This window comes from Carassius auratus, chromosome 17 (assembly GCF_003368295.1).
Source record: "Carassius auratus strain Wakin chromosome 17, ASM336829v1, whole genome shotgun sequence".
Lineage (NCBI taxonomy): Eukaryota > Metazoa > Chordata > Actinopteri > Cypriniformes > Cyprinidae > Carassius > Carassius auratus.
Window position 1 is genome coordinate 3,871,993 of NC_039259.1, and position 23,034 is coordinate 3,895,026.

The 23,034-nt window shown below is 36.2% G+C and overlaps 1 protein-coding gene across 5 annotated transcripts in view; it reads right to left on the bottom strand.

Moving 5' to 3' along the window:
- Window positions 1-614: 614 nt before the first annotated feature.
- Window positions 615-23,034, bottom strand: part of mthfd1b (methylenetetrahydrofolate dehydrogenase (NADP+ dependent) 1b) — a 76,127-nt gene continuing 53,707 nt past the window's right edge. For 4 of the 5 annotated variants that reach the window (XM_026285346.1, XM_026285344.1, XM_026285348.1 and 1 more), the window contains 14 exons: window positions 15,471-15,545; window positions 15,244-15,346; window positions 14,974-15,050; window positions 13,037-13,177; window positions 12,880-12,948; window positions 12,571-12,682; window positions 11,904-12,043; window positions 11,741-11,782; window positions 11,399-11,499; window positions 6,163-6,340; window positions 5,878-5,985; window positions 4,310-4,462; window positions 1,222-1,321; window positions 615-1,128 (listed from right to left, as the gene is read on the bottom strand). In XM_026285346.1, the coding sequence (XP_026141131.1) occupies window positions 1,232-1,321; window positions 4,310-4,462; window positions 5,878-5,985; window positions 6,163-6,340; window positions 11,399-11,499; window positions 11,741-11,782; window positions 11,904-12,043; window positions 12,571-12,682; window positions 12,880-12,948; window positions 13,037-13,177; window positions 14,974-15,050; window positions 15,244-15,346; window positions 15,471-15,545 (1,389 nt within the window). In that variant the 3' untranslated portion in view covers window positions 615-1,128; window positions 1,222-1,231. The remainder of the gene's footprint in view (window positions 1,129-1,221; window positions 1,322-4,309; window positions 4,463-5,877; window positions 5,986-6,162; window positions 6,341-11,398; window positions 11,500-11,740; window positions 11,783-11,903; window positions 12,044-12,570; window positions 12,683-12,879; window positions 12,949-13,036; window positions 13,178-14,973; window positions 15,051-15,243; window positions 15,347-15,470; window positions 15,546-23,034) is intronic. The other variant, XM_026285345.1, reaches the window with a different exon arrangement.

Below are 23,034 nucleotides of genomic sequence, written 5' to 3' on the forward strand. Positions count from 1 at the left end.
GCAACACATTTTAGACAGTTTCAGTTCAAATGAATTAGACAGATTGGATTATACATCTTAGACTCAAAATATTTAGTGTAAACAATTTTATTTTCAGATATTAATGTAGCACAGATATGCATATGATTCATATATAGCAAATGTATAATAAGATGCATAATAATTGTAAACAAGTTCATCTTTTCTGTGCAAAAATAAATATGTATCGAACAAAATTTAACTACTTATTTTAGTACTGTGACTTGACTTGAAACTTGTCAGGAATTTACTTGCTTAGGGTGAACCCTTAACTTGACTTGCTTAATTTATCTGAACTGTGATTTGAGACTTGACTCGAGACTTGATGGTTAAGACTTGACCATGCGTGACTTGTCCCCACCTCTGGGCTGTATAAATACATAAGATAAACTGAACGTTAGATCCTTCAACTATATTTTTTGTGTGCGTGTCAAACGTAAGCTTATTGAATCTCAAATGATCTTAGCACTTAATTTAGGTAAATACAAGTACTAAAGTGAAAAATAAAAAACAGGGATGAAATCTCTTCCATGAATGTTTCTCCTAGATGATAATGAGACTAAATAGAAAGTAACTGGAGACTTTTTGTAAAATCATTTCTTTTCAGATTTTTTATTTTAAGGAAAACTGTCATTACAAACACAGATTAATTATACTGTATCTGAGGCTCAGAAACAATTTGTTTGAATTTTGTATTCACAAGGTAAATGCATTCAAACAATCAAAAATATGTATCTGACAATTGTTAGTATAGACTTAGGTTTTTTTCTCAAAGTCAGTTTTTACTCTCGTTTGGCACTTGAAAAGTGAAAAAAAAAAGTTGATAGAAACCCTATAAATTGAAAACCGTTATTAACAGAAATAGTACAAAATTAGTTCAGAAATGACAATTAATAAAGAAAAAAAATGTACTTTTGGAATTATTTTTTTTTTTAGCTCAGTGTAGTGTAGTTTAATACAAATATTTATTTGAAATTTTAATTAGGAAAATAGACAAATGTTATAGATCAGAATATATCAAAAGTTATGACAGCACATCTGTTCTGTTAGAAATAACAACCTCTGATCGAAGAAGTCTTTAATCCAGTGTGGACTGCCACAACCTGTAATCTTAAATGAGAAAATAATTAATTACAGCTGTATTAAAATATGTAAAAGATACAGGCACAATGAATTACATTTAAATAACAGATTAATACATACCCCAAAAAACTTAGAAAAGTCCATGAACCTCTCCACTCTCAGTGTCGAGATCTATGTCATAAAAACATGGACGAGTAGGAAGGCCAGGAATCGTCGGCATCTGCAAAAAAAAAAAAAAAAAAATTAAATAATAATAATAATAATGAAAGTAAGAACATTCAAATTAAATGGTCTTAATCACAGTTACTACTCTTTTTTATGTTCAGGTGCTGGTCATATAACCAGAATATCATCAAAAAGTTGATTTCACTAATTCCATTCAAAAAGTGAAACTTGTATTTTATATTAATGCATTACACACAGACTGATATTTTTCAAATGTTTATTTCTTTTAATTTTGATGATTATAACAATCCCAAATTCAGTATCTCAGAAAATTAGAATATTGTGAAAAGGTTCAATATTGAAGACACCTGGTGCCACACTCTAATCAGCTAATTAACTTAAAACACCTACAATGGCCTTTGAATGGTCTCAGTCTAGTTCTGTAGGCTACACAAACATGGGGAAGACTGCTGACTTGACAGTTGTCCAAAAGATGACCATTGACACCTTGCACAAGGAGGACAAGACGTAAAAGGTCATTGCAAAAGACGCTGGCTGTTTACAGAGCTCTGTGTCCAAGCACATTAATAGAGAGGCGAAGGGAAGGAAAAGATGTGGTAGAAAAAAAAAAAAAAAAAAAGAGTGTACAAGCAATAGGGATAACCGCACCCTGAAGAGGATTGTGAAATGAAACCAATTAAAAAATTTGGGGGAGATTCACAAAGAGTGTACTGTAGCTGGAGTCAGTGCTTCAAGAACCACTACGCACAGTAGTATGCAAGACGTGTTTCAGCTGTCGCATTCCTTGTGTCAAGCCACTCTTGAACAACAGAAAGCGTCAGAAGCATCTAAACACAAAAAGGATTGGACTCTTGCTGAGTTGTCCAAAGTTATGTTCTCTGATGAAAGTAAATTTTGCATTTACTTTGGAAATCAGGGTCCCAGAGTGAGGAGGAAAAGAGGAGAGGAACACAATCCACTAGTGTTGGGTGGTTTGACCAAAAATGTATATCACTTTTTTTTTTTTTATTATACCGGTTTATGATGTTTTTTTAGTTTTTTGTTTATGCATAATAAGGTGTACAATGCATTTTCTGCTGGTTGATATTCTAAGACGTGCTTGCGGCTAAAGTGCTGGAGCAAATTGCTTGTGTTGTAGCCTTTGGCAACAATTTTAGCCCGACAGCACTTGCATAAAATGGATGGTCGGATCGATGTTGGATTTTTGGAAACCAAAACCTCCAAACAACAGACCAGGCTCCTCTTTTTGACTGTAACGCCTGTTTCACACATAATCTGCCTGCAGTGCATATGCAGTCATTTTTTTCCCCTGCATTGTAAATCTTATCACAGAACAGTAACAATATTTCATATAGACATTAAACTCTAATATAAACAATGCATTCATGCATTTTACTTCTAGGTTTGTATAATAAGCTGCTCAAGCAAGCGGCAAAACATTTAAACAATTAGCCTACTTGTTAAAATATTTAAATTAAAACACCACAGACAGAAACAGCCTTGTGCATTTTGCATTTAAATCTTTATCACAAGCAATCCCATGGTTCTTAATGAACTTTGTTTTTCTGCTTCCATAAAAGTGAACATACCGTAATTCCTCAAACAAAAAACGGTATTCAAATAAAGGCCGGGCCTCTGATAGTGGCCGGGGGCGTGGTCAACACGGACAAATAAAGGCCAGTCTTAAATAAAGACCGGGGGGAACTTTGTGCAGCAGAGGCTTTTATTTGAGGAATTACGGTATATATAGTTTTCTTTGTTTATCTAAAAGTGCTCTTTTTCTTGTTTTAAACCCATGTGACTGCGTTTCCATGTCAATTCATGTTCACTTTTCAAGCGAACAAAGTGCTTTCACTTTAATTCAGCGCCTGCAGCACAGCAAAAATAGACTCGGTACGTTAATCGCTGCACTGCTGCAGACGACGCACCGCTCCTTGAACGCGCTGACAGACCGCAACCTTGTGCAGCTGAAATCCGTTAATACGCACTGCAGACGGATTATGTGTGTAACAGGCATTATAACGTAACACAAGAGCACTGCTGTGTGTACCCTCACCATGCCTCGCAGTTGCTGCTTAGAAGTACAACATTGTAAAGGGTCCGTCTGAAACAGTGTCGCTCGGCCACGGCACAGCATAACGTTCGTTTCGAAACGTGTACTAATTAAATACGGCGGTATGGCGGTATATTCCAAATTAACATCAGCAGCCATTTACCAGCAAGTTTTAGAGCACTTCATGCTTCCTGCTGCTGACCAACTTTATGGAGATGCAGATTTCATTTTCCAACAGGACTTGGCACCTGCACACAGTGCCAAAGCTACCAGTACTTGGTTTAAGGACCATGGTATCCCTGTTCATAATTGGCCAGCAAAATTAACTGACCTTAACCCCATAGAAAATCTTGTATTGTGCAGAGGAAGATGTGATATGCCAGACTCAATGCATAAGAGCTAAAGGCCACTATCAGAGCAGCCTGGGCTCTAATAACACCAGAGCAGTGCCACAGACTGATCGACTCCATGCCATGCCAAATTGCAGCAGTAATTCAGGCGAAAGGAGCCCCACAACAAAGTATTGAGTGCTGTACATGCTCATACTTTTCATGTTCATACTTTTCAGTTGGCCAAGATTTCTAAAAATCCTTTCTCTATATTGGTCTTAATATTATAGTTTTCCGAGATAATGAATTTGGGGTTTTCCTTAGTTGTCAGTTATAATCATCAAAATTAAAAGAAATAAACAAATATATCAGTCTGTGTGTAATGAATGAATATAATATACAAGTTACACTTTTTGCACGGAATTAGTAAAATAAATGAACTTTTTGATGATATTGTAATTATATGACCAGCACCTGTAATTGCTGATTCTTTCTGGAATGAATTGATGAAAACAAGTTATTTCAACAATCAGAAAAAAATCATTTGGTGGTACCTTTTTTCCAATTATTATTTTTAAATCAAAGAAATAGCAGTATACTTAATAGGTAAAAATGTGAATGTTTATATTACGCTACTTACTGTGCCAACCAGTGGGTAAAGAAAGCCTGCCCCAACACTGGCACGAATGTCACGAATTGGAAGAACAAATCCAGTAGGCACACCTTTCTTTTCAGCATCATGTGACAGAGACAGATGAGTTTTTGCCATACATATGGGTAGACTTGCAAAACCCTTGATGGAGACAAAAAAGCTTTATAAACAATGGCAACCTTATATTTAAGGATCTGTAATGAGATACAAATACACCCCCACCATTCCTACTTCCACTATCCAACCCGTTTATAAGCCATGATGGGGGTACAAAATGGGATCTAATAAATCCTTAACTCAAGAAAAATTGTAGTGCTCCAAATAGGATAAAAGCAATCATTTTACTTCAGGTGTCAAAGTAATACTTGAAAATGAACAAGGAAGGACTGACTTCTGACTGAGCATGTGAGTGAGAAGAAGCATTTGAAGTTCCGAGCACTTTGTTGTTCTATTAGATCTCTCAGGCTGCCTGACACTTTAGGCACCCTTAGTGGTTTATTTTTCAAACTACTTATTCGACGATTGTAGCTAGGAAGAATTTATGGCTTCTGAAAGGCAAATGGAAATTTAAATATTCCACTACCATGACAGAGAGTCAATGGGACAAGCTGCCGTTGGATCTGGAAAATCTCTGTCACTCTGATCTCCGAGATATGCTCTACCATCGCAGAACAGGTGAAATCAGCCATTGACTCTGCTCTTGCCCCGGTTGTTGTGTCCTTTGAGAGCTTTAAATCGAGCATTGACTTACAAGGACGGCACATTAACGAACTTGATCAGCAATTGAACAATTACAGCAACTGCATTGTAGAACTGGAACAGATGGTGCTAAAGTTGACTTCGGGTAATAAGCAACTCAATGATAAAGTGGAAGACTTGGTGTCGCGCTCTCAGCATTGCAATCTCCGGGTCATCGGCATCCCCAAGCGAGCAGAAGGGAGCGATCCGGTTAAGTTCATGTCACAATTTTTCAGGACGTCCTCAGGTCAGAAATTTTTCACACTCCCCCGCTGCTGGACAGAGCACACCGGACTGGTCCGGTGCCTTCGGCTGACCGGGAGAATCAAAGGCCTAGAGTGATAATCGTGCGGCTTCACTACTTCAGCGATAAAGAAAAGTCTGTCCGGCGTGGGAACCGGAACCAGCTCTTCTATCAGAGTAGTAAGGTCTTCATTTTTCCTGATCTAAACTCTAGCGTCGCTAAGAGGAGGGCAGCATTTTCAACTGTGAGAAACAACCTGCATGAAAAGAAATTGACATTTTGTCCCTAAATACCCCGCTCGCCTGCTGATTGACCTTGGCGATGAGAATTTTACATTTGACCGTCCAAAAGAAGCACAGCAATGGTTCAACAAATAGTATTCAACTTCCTATGTATTCTGTAGAGATAAATATGCAAAGGAGACTATTTATAAGCAGTTGTACTCTGATAATTGATAACTGTTAACCAGGTGTGTTTAGATAAATGTTTTCAGGTTGCCTGAAATAATTGTTCTTGTTGCTTCATATGTTCGGGAGTGAGTTCATACAACATGAGTGCGATAATCAACTCATACCTGTTTGCTGTACAGGTCCACCTTATGTTGGGCCTCTGGAAGAAGTTCAATGTCATCTGCACCATAGATCTTCTGTGCAATGATTCTGATCTTGTCTACAATAGGTAACTGTAAGATAGATAGTTAACTGTAACAAATGAATTGGCAAACTGTATGAATGTGTACATCTGTAAAATATTACTGCAGAGTAAACTCTCTATTATTGTGTGAAACATTTCTCTGCAAATTAAAACCAATAAATTTATTATAGAAATGACATTGCAACACTAACTATTTTTTTTTTACCTCAATGTCATAAAGAAATCTGAAGCTGTTAGGCAAGTCTGCTGCTTTTTGCACTGCTCTAGCCAGATCTGCAGCACCAGCACCTCCATCAGCCCAGTGAGAACAATGCACAGCATCAAACGCTCCTGCCTCTTTGGCTAGTTTACAAATCAGATCCAGTTCAGCCTTTGTGTCTGTCCTGTATACATGAGATGGCAAGATTCAGATTGAATGGCACATGAGCTAAACGGCAGTTTAATTAACATGGTCTAGAGTTCGCAAATGATACTCTATATCTCTCCCAAGCACTTTACTCAAATGAATCTAGACACAGAATAAAACATGTTGTTGGCCAAGTGATAGGGCTATTAATGGATTACAAATTTTAACATCACGTGGCCTTCAATCACATATTTGCTGAGAAATATTCCATAAAATAATTAAAGGACATTTTGTTATTGTGACATTATTCTATCTGTCAGTCTGTCCAAGGTAGAATGGAGCATTTTCATGACACTTTCTTGTCTGCAATTTTTTATTTTTTTGCATATGTCTCATTGGCCATCATGTCTTGACATCCACCCACCTTGACAGCTCTCCTTGAGGCATTTATAGGAGTAACAATGTCCATATAATGACTTTTGTTTTGACTCCAGGTTGATTGGTTCACCAAAACCATCTGAACGATTCAATTTATGAATCAGACAGATATGATTCTAAATGACCCAATGATCCCAGTGCAGTGGTTAATGGCCTATCGACGGTAAATAATCAACAACTTAAGTGTTACCATTTATTTATTTATTTATTTATTTATTTATTTATTTAATATATATATATATATATATATATATATATATATATATATATATATATATATATATATATATATATATATATATATATATATATGGGCACCTTTTACAAGATGTATTATAAATCTCAGGTGTCCTCAGAATGTGTTGTGACTGCTGCAGATGACGCACCGCTCCTTGAACGCGCTGACGGACCGCAACCTCGTGCAGCTGAAATCAGTTAATACGCACTGCAGACGGATTATGTGTGTAACAGGTGTTATAACGTAACACCAGAGCACTGCTGGGTTTACCCTCACCATGCCTTGCAGTCGCTGCTTAGAAGTGCAACATTGTAAAGGGTCCGTCTGAAACAGTGTCGCGCAGCCGACCCATTAAATATAACTATTAAAAAAATGAATAAAAAGTTATATTATTGCACATTTAGTTTTTTTTTAAATAGTAAATAAAACTAAATAATAGTATGTGATAATATTATTAAAAATAAAAGGCAGTCCTAGTATTAAATACAAATATATTTTATAGTAAACTTAAAAATAAAATGCTAATATTTACTGCTACTTTTTGTTCGCCTCTTTAAGAAGAATCGCTTTATGTATTCCCCAATTTTAAGAAGCTTTGGATAAAAGTGTCTAAAATAAATAAAAGCATTTTCATCATATTCAAACGTTAAATCAGCAGGTTTTTATTTTGGCAGGTTGCCGGCAAGTAAGTATACGCGCTTCCGGATTTAGCGCTGCTGCTGACTAAAGAGCGTCAGTGGAATGTCACAGTTTTGCATTGTGCTTTGAAAACGGCATGGCATAGCCCAAATTTATGTCTTCAGGTTGAAAATAAAACATAGTACAATTTGTGATCTAAAATGGTAATTGTGTATTAACAGCTGTCAACCATGTTGGTACGCAAATGTGCTTTCAGAACATTTATACAGTATTTTAACGCATTTTTTTATTTTGGACGAACATGCGGTCCTGCAGACCACTTATGTGCACCCCTGCCTATACTTACTGCTATGCTGTTAACAAGACCCAAACAATAAAATAAAAGCAGAAAAATCACTCACTGCTCTGGAACAAACAACTTCTATAGCTCTAATAAGAGGACATTTCTTCCTTGAATGCTGCTTTTAAATGCTCTGGCATGAAAAAACATGGCAGACAGTGTGTGTGGATCATTTAGGACAGGGTCACAGCTAATACAGCCGTGTCAGTCAACTATCGTGGGTGGGGTTACATTTTACGTATTCTGTGAACAGTAAACTGTGAGACACTGCTCAAGATTTATAGACCACCCCCCCACCCTCCAAAAAAAGGAGCAGGTTGATTTTTATCATTACAGGGTCATTGTGTACACACACTGCCAACACACATTTACAGTATTGTTCAAAATAATAGCAGTACAATGTGACTAACCAGAATAATAAAGGTTTTTCGTATATTTTTTTATTGCTACGTGGCAAACAAGTTACCAGTAGGTTCAGTAGATTCTCAGAAAACAAATGAGACCCAGCATTCATGATATGCACGCTCTTAAGGCTGTGCAATTGGGCAATTAGTTGAATTAGTTGAAAGGGGTGTGTTCAAAAAAATAGCAGTGTGGCATTCAATCACTGAGGTCATAAATTTTGTGAAGAAACAGGTGTGAATCAGGTGGCCCCTATTTAAGGATGAAGCCAACACTTGTTGAACATGCATTTGAAAGCTGAGGAAAATGGGTCGTTCAAGACATTGTTCAGAAGAACAGCGTACTTTGATTAAAAAGTTGATTAGAGAGGGGAAAACCTATAAAGAGGTGCAAAAAATGATAGGCTGTTCAGCTAAAATGATCTCCAATGCCTTAAAATGGAGAGCAAAACCAGAGAGACGTGGAAGAAAATGGAAGACAACCATCAAAATGGATAGAAGAATAACCAGAATGGCAAAGGCTCAGCCAATGATCACCTCCAGGATGATCAAAGACAGTCTGGAGTTACCTGTAAGTAATTCAAGCCACAGTACACAGTGAAGACAGTGAAGCATGGAGGTGCAAGCATCATGATATGGGCATGTTTCTCCTACTATGCTGTTGGGCCTATTTATCGCATACCAGGGATCATGGATCAGTTTGCATATGTTCAAATACTTGAAGAGGTCATGTTGCCCTATGCTGAAGAGGACATGCCCTTGAAATGGTTGTTTCAACAAGACAATGACCCAAAACACACTAGTAAACGGGCAAAGTCTTGGTTCCAAACCAACAAAATTAATGTTATGGAGTGGCCAGCCCAATCTCCAGACCTTAATCCAATTGAGAACTTGTGGGGTGATATCAAAAATGCTGTTTCTGAAGCAAAACCAAGAAATGTGAATGAATTGTGGAATGTTGTTAAAGAATCATGGAGTGGAATAACAGCTGAGAGGTGCCACAAGTTGGTTGACTCCATGCCACACAGATGTCAAGCAGTTTTAAAAAACTGTGGTCATACAACTAAATATTAGTTTAGTGATTCACAGGATTGCTAAATCCCAAAAAAAAAAAAAATGTTTGTACAAAATAGTTTTGAGTTTGTACAGTCAAAGGTAGACACTGCTATTTTTTTGAACACACCCCTTTCAACTAATTGCCCAATTGCACAGCCTTAAGAGCGTGCATATCATGAATGCTGGGTCTTGTTTGTTTTCTGACAATCTACTGAACCTACTGGTAACTTGTTTGCCACGTAGCAATAAAAAATATACTAAAAACCTTGATTATTCTGGTTAGTCACATTGTACTGCTATTATTTTGAACAATACTGTATGTTCAAACATGTAAAAGCGAATTTTGCATAATAGGTACCCTTTAAGATTTTTGATTTGTTCTGACTGTAGGAAAATTTCTTTATGAAATGAACATACAGATCAGAGACAAAATTAACTGAATTAATTATATTAGCACAAGCCCTACTAAAATGTAATGAAAAGTAAAAAATCTGCGAAGCAGATTATTTACAATTAGAGGTGGGCATAGATTAATTTTTTAAATCTAGATTAATCTCACTGTGATCTTGAAATTAATCTAGATTAATCTAGATTAAAATGGCTCATTCGAATTCTGCCAAAGGCATTCAGAATATCTGTGTTGCCCAAATAAAATTGACAAACAGTAAGTCTTTGACAAGGGGTTTATCAAGCTAGGTGGTGCATTAGAAAAGGGGCTCATCTCCTGTTTCCAAAATGAATCCGTGCGCTTGAAAAAGATGTAAACTAATTCCACATTGCAAAAGGTGCAAACAACCTTACGCCTGTTTCACACCAATGTTTAAGTTATCAAGTTTGTAGGTGTCAAGGTACAGAAACCAAATAATTAAAATGTAAAAATGAAATATACAAATCAAACCTACATTTATTCAGACACCTTCAACATTTCTCACATTATTAGTTTTGCTATATATCAAAAAATATATCTGGTGTCTGAATAATTTTTGGTTTGACTGTTAAAACTACAAAGTAATTCAGTCAAGAGCAGTGAGTGATTTTCTTTAATTTTCTTGGATTAACATTACAGCAACCAGTAGCTAAATTAGGCGCAGTCACTTTAAGAGACGATGAACGCATCCAATATAATACACATACCATTTTTTCCCTCAACTGTTTACTTTCACTTAAGATATAACTGAACGTTTTTTCAAGCATAATTTCCAAGGTGGATGTTTTGATATTTCGTATGTATTTGTCGGCACAAGAGCAAAAATAAGCAAATTCGATGTTCAAGTGTTTTTAGACGCCTTTCTCTGCGTGAGCCCTGAACACCAGAACACCGCAGTGCTGAATTGGGCTCTTTCAAATCTTTTTGTTTGTTCAAACTACGATATGTATTTGTTCGTTCAGGTGCAGGAGGGACTTCGAGGAGAACTTCCCAGAAGAGAGCTGTCTGTGATACGCGGCTCTCGATCGCTCTCGTGCGCACCGAACACAGCGCGCTAGTAACAGCTACTCTTTTCAGCTTTTCCGCATCTTGTTTTTGGAAGCTTTAAATGTCTACATCGACAAGCGCTAAGGCTTAAAAACATGTGAAAAAGATAAGCTTTCATGACGATGCGCAGAAGTGGCCCGTCAACTGTCCTGAGAATCTTTCTAGGCTGGCCTCAGCCAGTCGGTTATATAAAATATCAAGGTGAAAGTCATCAAAGCTTGCTTAGTATAGACCCAACCCAACTTGGAGAAAAGATTATTTTTTTTATCGCCTGATAAGAGTCTCACGTTAACGCCGATAACGGCACACCACTACTTACAATACATTTTTTTTTTTACTACTGCTGTCATGTCATACACTATTGTATAATAGTGATAGTACACAAAGCTTTAGGAATTTTGATAGACATTATAAACCCTTAACTTGCCCTACTCTGCATAAAGCTGATGTATTATTATTTATTTTTAAAATCTGTATTGTGCAGGTTTAATCAGCAGGTGCAGTCTTACTTGAAAGAGTTGACAGCCACAACTACTGGAACCCCAAAAAGCTGAGCATTCTCCACTTGCTTCCTCATGTTACTACAGCCGGCTTCCAGCAGTGCCAGATTCTGCAAGAGTTCAAAACAATATCAGTACTACATTGAGTTTTGGGAATGTTTCTGGAGTGACTGCTGTGATTCATTTTTAGTTAAATGCAGCTGCAACTCCCAAAACTTACTTTATACCTATAGCAATACCAGTGAAAAAGTTTTAGAACACTACATTTTTAGCTACTCACATCACTAGACTACATGATCTTATATAAAATCACAGACTAGCAAGAAAATCTACTAAACGATCGTAGAGTACCTCTTCAATATATTCTTTTGGCAGAGGCGTGCCTGCAGTGACCTAAAGAAAAGATGCAATGCATATTTAATCAACTCCCTTTACAAATTTATGTTTTAAGTGGAAGAAAATGACAATCTACGTGAAAAAGTAAATAAATTATTGGCTGTATTCTCAAACTCACCGTTGGACCACCTCCATGCATCTTAAGTGCTCGAACTGTGGCAACCAAGACCACAACATGAGGCTTGAGACCAGAGTATCGACACTTTATATTGAAAAATTTCTCCATTCCAATATCTGCTCCAAAACCTGCTTCAGTGACTGGCAGAAAACAAAAATAAACCCTTTAGGAATTTACACTGATGGGATCAAAGACAACCAAACTATTAAGTTCTGCACAATTTTGTAAATATTATTGTCCCAAAAGCACTTTAACTCAGTCTCTACCAGTTGTGAGTGGCACTGCGCCGTGAGTCACTGACAGTAAACTGATACCTCAGTAAATTTCTGACTTGTGCTTGCACTAGTTCCAACATCAGGACAAATATATTTGAAAGATTTGCTTTATACACATGTAGTGTAAAAAACAACAAGCATGTGTATACTGCATACAATATACTTAAGTCTCTAAACTGATTTGAAGTCATGTGGGTGTTTACTTGCATGTTTTTTTTTTTTTGTAAAATGTGTATTTTTTTATAAACAATTATAGAATTATGAAAATCAATAAATCATTTTCATTAATTTTGAAACACAATTGTTATTTTTTTTAGTTAAACAAATGTAGTTACTGTAGTCTAAATTATACTGGCACTTATCAAAAATGTGTCTTTAATCGTTTAACTTACCCACAAATCCCTGAGGTCCAACTAGTTTCAGAGCAATTTTATCGGCCAAGATTGAAGAGTTTCCATGTGCAATGTTTGCAAACGGTCCAGCATGAACAAACACAGGGTTTCCCTAAACAATTTTCCATACAAAGACTTAAGACAGACATCTAACGCACCAAAGAAAGAAGTGACAAGAAAACCGCTGGGATTTAAGCAACTTGTGGAGCTGGTCATGAATAAGGAATAGTTTATCTATGAAGGTCTATTTAATTCTAGGTGATTTGCAAATTAACTTGAATATACACATCCCAGGACAATTTCTCTCACCTCAAGTGTCTGCATGAGGTTTGGCTTGATAGCATCTCGCATGAGTACTGCCAGAGCTCCACACACTCCCTAAGACACAAACACTACAAAATCAACACAGGATGAACACCTAGATATTTTCATTTGAGATAAAATGAGACATATGACAGCAGCACACCAAATCCTCAGTGGTGACAGGCTGACCACTGCGACTGGTGGCCACGACCATTTTTGCAAGTCTCTCCTTCATGTCAGCCAGACTGGTGGTGAGAGCCAAAACTGCCATAATCTCACTGGCTACAGTGATGTCAAACTGGGCCTGCAAAAAAAAAAAAATAATAAAAAATAATAATAATAATAACAACAATAATTCAATAAATAAAAAATGTTGCTGTGCATTGCCTGCTAACATAATAACATAAAATGCTTTGGTTTCCTTGTCATTACAGCTTATTGAATATGCCATGTTTTGTTTGTCCCAATGGTCAACTCTGTTTTATTTATACCACCAGGGAACACAGAATAGCAATGTAAAAGTTTCCTGAAAGTTCAATGATAAGTTACCAATGACTGGTAACATCTGAAACCTCACTGCACTGCAGAAAGACAAGACATTTTCCCATGTCCCACATGGGAAAGAAATAAACGTTAACTTGTAACTCCTGAGCCATTCAAAAGATAATAAGCAGGGCTTAAAGGATTAAAAAGCTCCTTAAAGGAGCTTTTGGCTGTGGGAAAAAAATTTAACATTTAAAAAAAATTAAATATCACTTTCGAGTTCATGAGTTCGCTTACATTACTAGTCAATCAGAATGTTTTGCTCTTATAAACTGGAGATGCAGATAATAGTATCCAACTGCAGAGGTGCAGCCCTGATGAATGGAGAAGCGCGACTAAAGGCCGCGAGGCGCAATGGTCAAAGATGTCCATCTACCGCATATTTACAGAGAAAAGCTAATTATAAAGCAGCGGAGCTTTGTAAAAAGCTCAGAGTAATCATGCCATCTCCATAAGAATGATATGATTGCCAGAACAAATTTACCAGGATTTTTGAAAGGTCCTGTTCACAAATGAACTATTAATTGTAACTTACCGGTAATTTACCAGTAAAGACTGTATGAAAGGGGCTAAACTCTTCCACTGTATATTCCATGAATTTGTATTAACGTTCATCTTGAAAAACAGTGTGCAGTATTTCACTAGATTCATAATGCAAATCATTTATAAACCTTTGCCAACACAGGAAAATACATCAACTCAATTATGAAATGTATTGTACGTCGCAATAAAAGTTTCTGCATATGACCAAATATCACAATTTAATGGATTTAAATATTGTTTAAAATCACACTATAAAGTCAAATGTCATCAGGCCATTGTCGCCCTCTGCAGGTATTTGTTCTAATACATAATGTGCTTAAGTTGGTTATATTCATATTATGTTTAGGCATTTTACATTAAATATTTGAACCGTGTTGTTCAATATAATCATGTATTTTCTTGGTTTTGATATTTTATTTGAGCTAACTATTATTGCCTAATCGTTAGTTTATATATATTCATACTAAAGCCTGGTTTTCATTTACGTCTTATTGTGTTACAAAAAAAAATATCAGATTACTCAGTTGTCAAAATAATCAGTAGACCAGTGATATAGCCCTTAATTTTCCAAGTGTATGATACAGCTTTTATTTTTTTCTTTCAACCATATATTCATTTTTATTTAGCTTTAACCCCTGAATAAGTGCTTTGAACAAGATAACAAAAAAATGTCTTCTGCTGCATATGGTAATCAGGTGGACATCTATGGCCATTGCAGTCTTGTGGCATGAGTGCCATGTCTGGCTTGACAAACATAACATTTGAACAAACAATATTTGAGCAATGTTTGTGCATAAAGTAATTTACTTCTAACAACAACAAAAAAAAAAACTGTTATAATGGCCTGAATCATTTGCCTATTAGAAGCTACAACCATCTCTGGTATTATCAATGGTTTGCAGTTCATTTTAGAACAGGCTTCATAAAATTAAATCATCAAGTCTCTTGAGTCTACATATTCATACCTATGTAAAGCATTTAGTAATATATGGTAATAGGTGGTGTGGTGCTTACAGTTCTGGTGAATCCCTTCTCAGTTGGTGATTGGCCAATGGTGATTTTTCTCAAAAAACGATCATTTGTGTCCAGCACTATATATATATATATATATAAAAAAATATATATATAAGAAGATTTACATTGCATCCAAATGTGTATATACTGTACAAATGTACCATTATATTATCTGGTATTAAATATGCACTTTGCTTTCACTTCATTTTTTATTTCAGATAATTCATCACTGTAGTATAATAATAATAAAAACAACAACAATACACATGCCTCGCTGCCAAGTTATGGACTCAGGGTCAATATCCAACCTGACGAAGCATGCAATCTCCTCTTCTGTTAATTCGCTGGGGTCCACTTTCTTTATACCTAGTTTCTACCAGTACAAGGAACATCAAAAATATAAAATTGCAGAAATCGTGACAATGCTAGAGCAAAACTAATGTAAATCTGAGAAAAGAGTATATAAAATTACAAAAACAAACAAACGTTATTCTTACTTCAAGTCTGCAGATCTGAACTGGGGAAAACTTCCTCTGACCTCCAATCAAGGGTACCAACCGATTAAATAGAGCCTAGTGTAGTGATAGAATGCTATCATTATTATATAAAAGAAAAAAATTCAAACATACACATTGAAAAAAATTATTTGGGAGTTTTACATCTGTATTTGTTGTTGTTTTCCAGAAAAAAAAAAGAAAAAAAAGCAAGTTTCTAGTCTCTTAACTTATTCTGCTATTGCAGTAAGACAAAATACAAACATCATTTCACTGATTCTTGAGCAGTGTTGGGCAAGCTACTCTGAAAATGTAATCCAGTTACTGATTACTCCTTTTAAAAAGTAATCATGTTACTGTTCTGATTACTTTATTTCAAAAGTAATTAGTTACATTACTAGTTATGCAACCTTTTCTCCATGAAATTTATGAAATCCCAGAATACACGCTCCCGATAATTATTTGTATATTATTTGCATCGGCATTCACAGAACAATGTTATTTTTAACTAAAAGTGAACCGGCTGTTGTGTGCATGGTTTGGCATGGCAGAATGCCAGCATTTATAATCACTAAAAGACATCTCAGTTCATTGCAATCTCACAAGTGTCTGTTATAACACAATAAATATATGCATAATTAATCTTTCATAATGTCTACAATTCGTGTATTATAATTTGAGGATTTGTGAGCACAAAAATTTCAGGACATTGCTCAACGCTGCAAACACGTGTTATAGCCTAATTAGAAAAACTCTTTTGCATTCACTTGCACCTGTTAATCATTTAGATTCTATATGAGGTCATGTTGCTTTTATGCAATAGATGATTAACAATTATTTGTTTAAAATATTTTGTTTAGATATTTCTATTTTTGCAGATATCTCATGAATCATTTTATTCTCCACACACATCCACCTATGAAGTCTTGTCCTGTGCCGCACTCTTTTGTGTCGTGTGTTGCGAGAGCAGGTCTCTGATCCACTGGCACTTGACTTAATGTATGAGCTACATAATTTTTACAATCTCTAGATTATAAAACACTGCATTTTGTCAGCAATGTAATGCGGAAGTAACACATGGAGAATTCGGCTTGTAACTATACTCCAATTACAATTTTGAATATTATAACACGTTAAATTATTCCGTTACTAAAAAGAAATTAAATTACAGTAATGTGATACTAAGTAATGTGTTCTGCCCAACACTGTTCTTGAGACATGGGACAAAACATGTCCACCAATTGTAACTGCAGTTTAAAAATTAAAATATTTTCATTTGTATATGTTATGGGGAATTAATATAACGTATTCAACACAATTATTCCCTTCAATTTAATTTGATCATTACTATATCAAATCTATGAAAAATTGTCTTCTCACTACATCTAAAACAGTGTATCCACAGAGAAGGCTTCAATCGTTCATATGCTATAAAATTGATACAACTGTTTTTTAATAATGAAAGTTTATTTCAAAATATCTCATTTTAAAAGGCTGTTTTTTTTTGGTGACGTATTTTTCATAAGGTTTTAAAGTTTTGCCACACTTTTTGTCAACCCCATCAGACATTCACTATAATGAAAATAATAATAATAATAAATATAGGTGTAAGCAGCAATTATGGGGCCAAGCACTACAGAAGCAAGCTTCAGATGAACAGGAATGAGTAATTAAAAATGTTTTAAGATTATTTTAGGCAAAATGGATTGAAAACAATAAACATAACTAATAATAGGATTTATTGGCTTATCACGTTTGACCAATAGGTGGCGCTGTTCCCAATTAGTGTGAAATGGTCAGTGTGAGGTGACTATTGCACATACAAAGTTTGGTGTCAGTATGTCAAAGCTTTGAAGATATATAGCCTTAGAGTCATTTTGACACAGTGCTTAAAGTTCATAGTGGCGCAGTACGAAACCGGTTGCGTCTATCGACACGAAATCCATAACTTTGTCAGCACAGTCTGAAGATGATTTGAATCAATATTGGTGAAAATTGGACCAACGTTTGATTAAAAGTGCAAAAAAGTATGTTGACAACATAAATCAAAATGGACGACAGGAGGTTCAGCTCATTATAACAATTGATATATACATTGCCGGTATGACCCAAGGAATATTTTGAGACCAGTTTCATTAAAATGGGTAAATGCAATCAAAAGTTATGAAATTTAAAAAATGCTAATAATTAAGAATTCATGATTGGTGGCACGGTTACAAAATTGATGTCAGTGTAAGGTGACAATGACACATACAATGTTTGGTGCAAAAATGTCAAAGCTTTGCTGAGATACAGCCTCAAATGTTTTTTGGCATCCTTCCAGCAAATTCGTTGATGCGCTAAATGAAAACCGTTTCGTATATAGTCACAAAATCTATATCTTTAAGTTGGCTCAGTCTGAAGATGATATGATTCGATTTTGGTGAAAACAGGACAAATGGTCTAGGAGGAGTTAAAAAAAGTAGGTTTTGACTGAAAATCACCATGGTGGACAGGAAGCTCAGCCAAATAAGGAAAATGTGGTATCTATGTTCTTGGCTTGACCCAAGGAATCTAATAAGACCAGTGGAATTTCAATAGCCAGATTTATTCAAAAGTTATTAGACCTTTTGGAAATTGTTATAACTTTTGATGTTATGTTCGAAATATTTTGAGTACCTTCAGGTGATGGTGTTGTTGGCACATTCTGAGTTTCGTATTATTAAACCAATGCATTTGTTTAGTATAGCATTTTATTTCACAAAACTGTTTTTAAGTCAATGAGAATTTCATGTTTTTTTTCGATTATAGCGCCACCAAGAGGCTCAGTCCCACCATTTTTTTATGTGTCCTCAGAGTGAGCCCATGTGTCAGTTTTGGTGTAAATATCTCAATTCACTTCAGAGTTAGACAATTCTATATAAAAAAAAAAAACACGTAAAAAATGACTGACACGATTTTGATTGAATTTTACTAACCCTTACTATCAATATTTTGACATTTGGGCATTGATGTTTAGCTATTGACCTATGTTTCTGAACTTCTGATGGTGGTTTCATCTTGATCAGACAAGCGGTTTCGAAGATATAGCCAAATGGTTTTTAATCGCTAAATCACAATGCTACACAAACCGTAAGGCGAAACATAGCATGTTTGGTATCATAGGACTCTAAGGTTTCAGGAGTCTAATTAGATGAAAATAAGTCTCGTGAAAATAAGTCGACCACACCCAAAGTTAAAAGCTTTTGAAAAAAAACAAAACATTTGTTTCAAAACTTCTCATGCTCCTTCAGGACATTGTGCTGATGACCCAATACCATGTTTCGTAATAATCCGTTGATGTGTTCTTAAAATACAGCATTTTAGCACAAAATTCTAAATGGCTGACAGTCAAAATGGCTGAAATGGTAAAATTGGATATAAGTCGACTCGGCATGTTTCCCTGAATCTAACAAGACCAAATATTATTATATTTGGACAAACTGTAAAACCAAAAAAAAAAAAAAAAAAAAAAATTTTTCTCTGGACCAGTAGGTGGCGCTGCACATAAACGCAACATGTAGCCTCAGGTCATGCTTGTTATGACATGTCCAAAGTTTGGTCTGAATACGATAAATCGTTGCAGAGATACAGCCTTACGACTGAATTTGTTCGAGCGTTTATCGAAAACTGTTTGACGACTCAATTTGAATTCCATAAATTTTGGTCAGCACTGCCTGAAGATGATCTGGTTAAATTTTCTTGTAAATCGGACAAACCATCAAGGCGAGTTCGAAAAAGTAGGTTTAAAAAAAAAAAAACTAAATGGCGGCCGTATTTCTATGACGGAAAATGACTTCATAGGGTGGAATCGAATCGTCATGAGCTCAGGAATCAGAGGGGAAAAAAACATTTGTTGATTGGCCTTACGGTTCAAAAGTTAACAAAATATAAGTCAATTTCGACAGTTGGTGGCGCTGGAGGGAATGACTTAGACACACCAAAATTGGTGTACTTAATGTTGGCACTTTCATCAAACAACCACAGTAAGAATATTTCATCAAGCACGGTGAGTAATGGCTTCTCCTGCTATTGTTATTTGCACCTCTTGCCACATGTATAGTTTTATCTATCTGTCACAGATGAGGGATTAACATGTGATAAATGCAGGGAAATAGTTAGGCTGACAGAAGATTTTAGAATTAGAGACACACATCCAAACTTTAATTGAGGACAGTAAGAATGTTAGGGCTCTAGATACGGCTTTGGATGCATCTAGCTCAGGGATTCCTGTACATTGTTCGGTTCCGGCAACAGAGCACGAAAACACTTTTTGTAAATAATATGAACACTGATCATAATATAGATGTGCTCTGTTTGACATAAACCTGGCTAAAACCTGATGATTACATTATTTTAAATGAGTCCACCCCCCAAGATTACGGTTATAAACATGAGCCGCGTCTAAAAGGCAAAGGGGGAGGTGTTGCTTCAATTTATAACAATGTTTTCAGGATTTCTCAGAGGGCAGGCTTCAAGTATAACTCATTTGAAGTAATGGTGCTTCATATAACATTATCCAGAGAAACAAAAGTTAATCATAAATCCCCTGTACTGGATACTGTATACAGGCCACCTGGGCACCATAGAGACTTTATTAATGTGTTTGGTGATGTTACATCCGAGTTAGTTCTGGCTGCAGATAAAGTTTTAATAGTTGGTGATTTTAATATCCATGTTGATAATGAAAAAGATGCACTTGGATCAGCATTTACAGACATTCTGAACTCTATTGGGGTTAGACAACACGTTTCAGGACCGAAATCATTGTCGAAATCATACTCTAGATTTACATTTACATTTAATTTACATTTAATCATTTAGCAGACGCTTTTATCTAAAGCGACTTACAGATGAAGACTGTGGAAGCAATCAAAAACAACAAAAAGAGCAATGATATATAAGTGCTATAACAAGTCTCAGTTAGGTTAACAGTACACGTAGCATTGGATTTTAAATAATATAATAAAAAGAAAACCGATAGAATAAAAAAAAAGAATAGAGCAAGCTAGTTAGAGGTCTTTACACATACACACACATATATAATTGCATAATAAATGAAAAGAAAAATAGAATACAAAAAGATTAGAAAGGTAGTTAGATTTTTTTAAGAATAGAATTAAAATATTGAGTGTTAAATTTTGAGGGTCAAATAAAGATGGAAGAGATGTGTTTCAAGCCGATTCTTGAAGATGGCTAAGGACTCAGCTGCTCTGATTGAGTTGGGGAGGTCATTCCACCAGGAGGGAACATTTAATTTAAAAGTCTGTAAAAGTGACTGTGCTTCTTTGGGATGGCACAATCAAGTGATGTTCACTTGCAGAATGCAAGCTTCTAGAGGGCACATAAGTCTGAAGTAACAAATTTAGGTAAATGGGTACAGAGCCAGTGGTAGTTTTGTAGGCAAACATCAATGCCTTGAATTTTATGTGAGCAGCTATTGGAAGCCAGTGCAAATTGATAAACAGAGGTGTGACGTGTATTCTTTCTGGCTTATTAAAAATTAATCTTGCTGCCATGTTCTGAATTAATTGTAAAGGTTTGATAGAATTGGCTGGAAGACCTGTCAAGAGGGCATTGCAATAGTCCAACCTAGACAGAACAAGAGCTTGAACAAGAGCTTGAACAAGGAGTTGTGCAGCATGTTCTGAAAGAAAGGGCTTGATCTTCTTGATGTTGAATAAAGCAAATCTGCAGGATCGGACTGTTTTAGCAATGTTGTCTGAGAAAGTCAGCTGATCATCAATCATAACTCCAACGCTTCTAGCAGTTTTTGAAGGAGTTATGGTTGAAGTGCCTAACTTGATGGTGAAATTGTGATGGAACAATGGGTTTGCTGGAATCACAAGCAGTTCTGTCTTGGCAAGGTTGAGTTGAAGGTGATGGTCCATCATCCAGGAAGAAATGTCTGTTAGACAAGCTGAGATGCAAATAGCTACCGTCAGATCATCAGGATGGAATGAGAGGTAGAGTTGAGTGTCATCAGCATAGCAGCGGTATGAAAAGCCATGTTTCTGAATGACAGAACCTAATGATGCCATGTAGACAGAGAAGAGAAGTGGTCCAAGAACTGAGCCCTGAGGCACCCCAGTAGTCAGATGTTGAGACTTGGACACCTCACCTCTCCAAGATACTTTGAAGGACCTATCTGATAGGTGAGATTCAAACTATTGAAGTGTGGTTCCTGAGATGCCATTAGCCAGTAGGGTTGATAGGAGGATCTGGTGATTAACAGTGTCAAAGCAGCGGACAGATCAAGCAGGATAAGTACTGAAGATTTGGATTCTGCTCTTTCCAGTCTTAGAGCTTCAACAACTGAGAGCAAGGCGGTCTCAGCTGAATGTCCACTTCTGAAGCCAGATTGGTTGCTGTCAAGGAGATTGTTGTGTGTGAGAAATGGAGAGACTTGTTTGAACACAGCTCTTTCAAGTGTTTTTGCAATGAAAGGAAGAAGAGAAACTGGTCTGTAGGTAACTAAAAGAGATGGGTTGAGGTTGGGTTTCTTAAGTAGTGGAGTTATACATGCCTGTCTAAATGATGAGGGGAAAACACCAGTGTGCAGGGAAGTGTTGATGATGTGAGTGACTGCAGGTATAACTGCAGGAGAAATGGCTTGAAGGAGATGAGATGGAATAGGATCAAGCGGGCAAGTAGTAGGGTGATTAGAAAGGATGAGTTTTGAGACTTCTGCCTCAGAGAGTGAAGAGAAGGATGTAAATGAGTGTACGTTTGCTGGTGATATGAGCTTGAATGATTGTGGTGTGGAAAATTGTGCCCTAATGTGTTTAATTTTATTAATGAAAAATGTTGCAAAGTCGTAAGCTATTAGAGAAGAAGCAGGAGGGGGAGGAGGAGGACGAAGAAGTGAGGAAAAGGTTTTAAAAAGCATGCGATTTAATACTGTCAGATGGAATTGATGTTGATAGTGTTAAAAGTATGCAGCCAAGTGATGATATCCCAGATCGTTATTTAGTTTTGTGCAAACTTCATATAGCCAAATTTGTAAATTCTACTTCTTGTTACAAGTATGGAAGAACCATCACTTCTACCACAAAAGACTGCTTTTTAAAGGGGGGGTGAAATGCTATTTCATGCATACTGAGTTTTTTACACTGTTAAAGAGTTGGTTTCCCATGCTAAACATGGACAAAGTTTCAAAAATTAAGTTGTACGTTTGAAGGAGTGTTTATGTTCCCAAAATACTCCTTCCGGTTTGTCACAAGTTTCGGAAAGTTTTTTTCGAGTATGGCTCTGTGTGATGTTAGATGGAACGGAATTTCCTTATATGGGTCCTAAGAGCACATCTGCCGGAAGAGCGCGCGCTCCCGTATAGCACAGCACTGAGAGCACAACGGACGTTCACTGATCAGAACATCGCGAAATGTCACAAAAGGAGTGTGTTTTTGGTTGCCAGGGCAAGACAACCCTGCACAGATTACCAAAAAAAAAACAGCATTAAGGGACCAGTGGATTGAATTTATTTTTACAGAGCATCAACGGAGTTGTGCAAGTGCTTTTGTTTGTTCCCTGCATTTCGAAGATGCTTGTT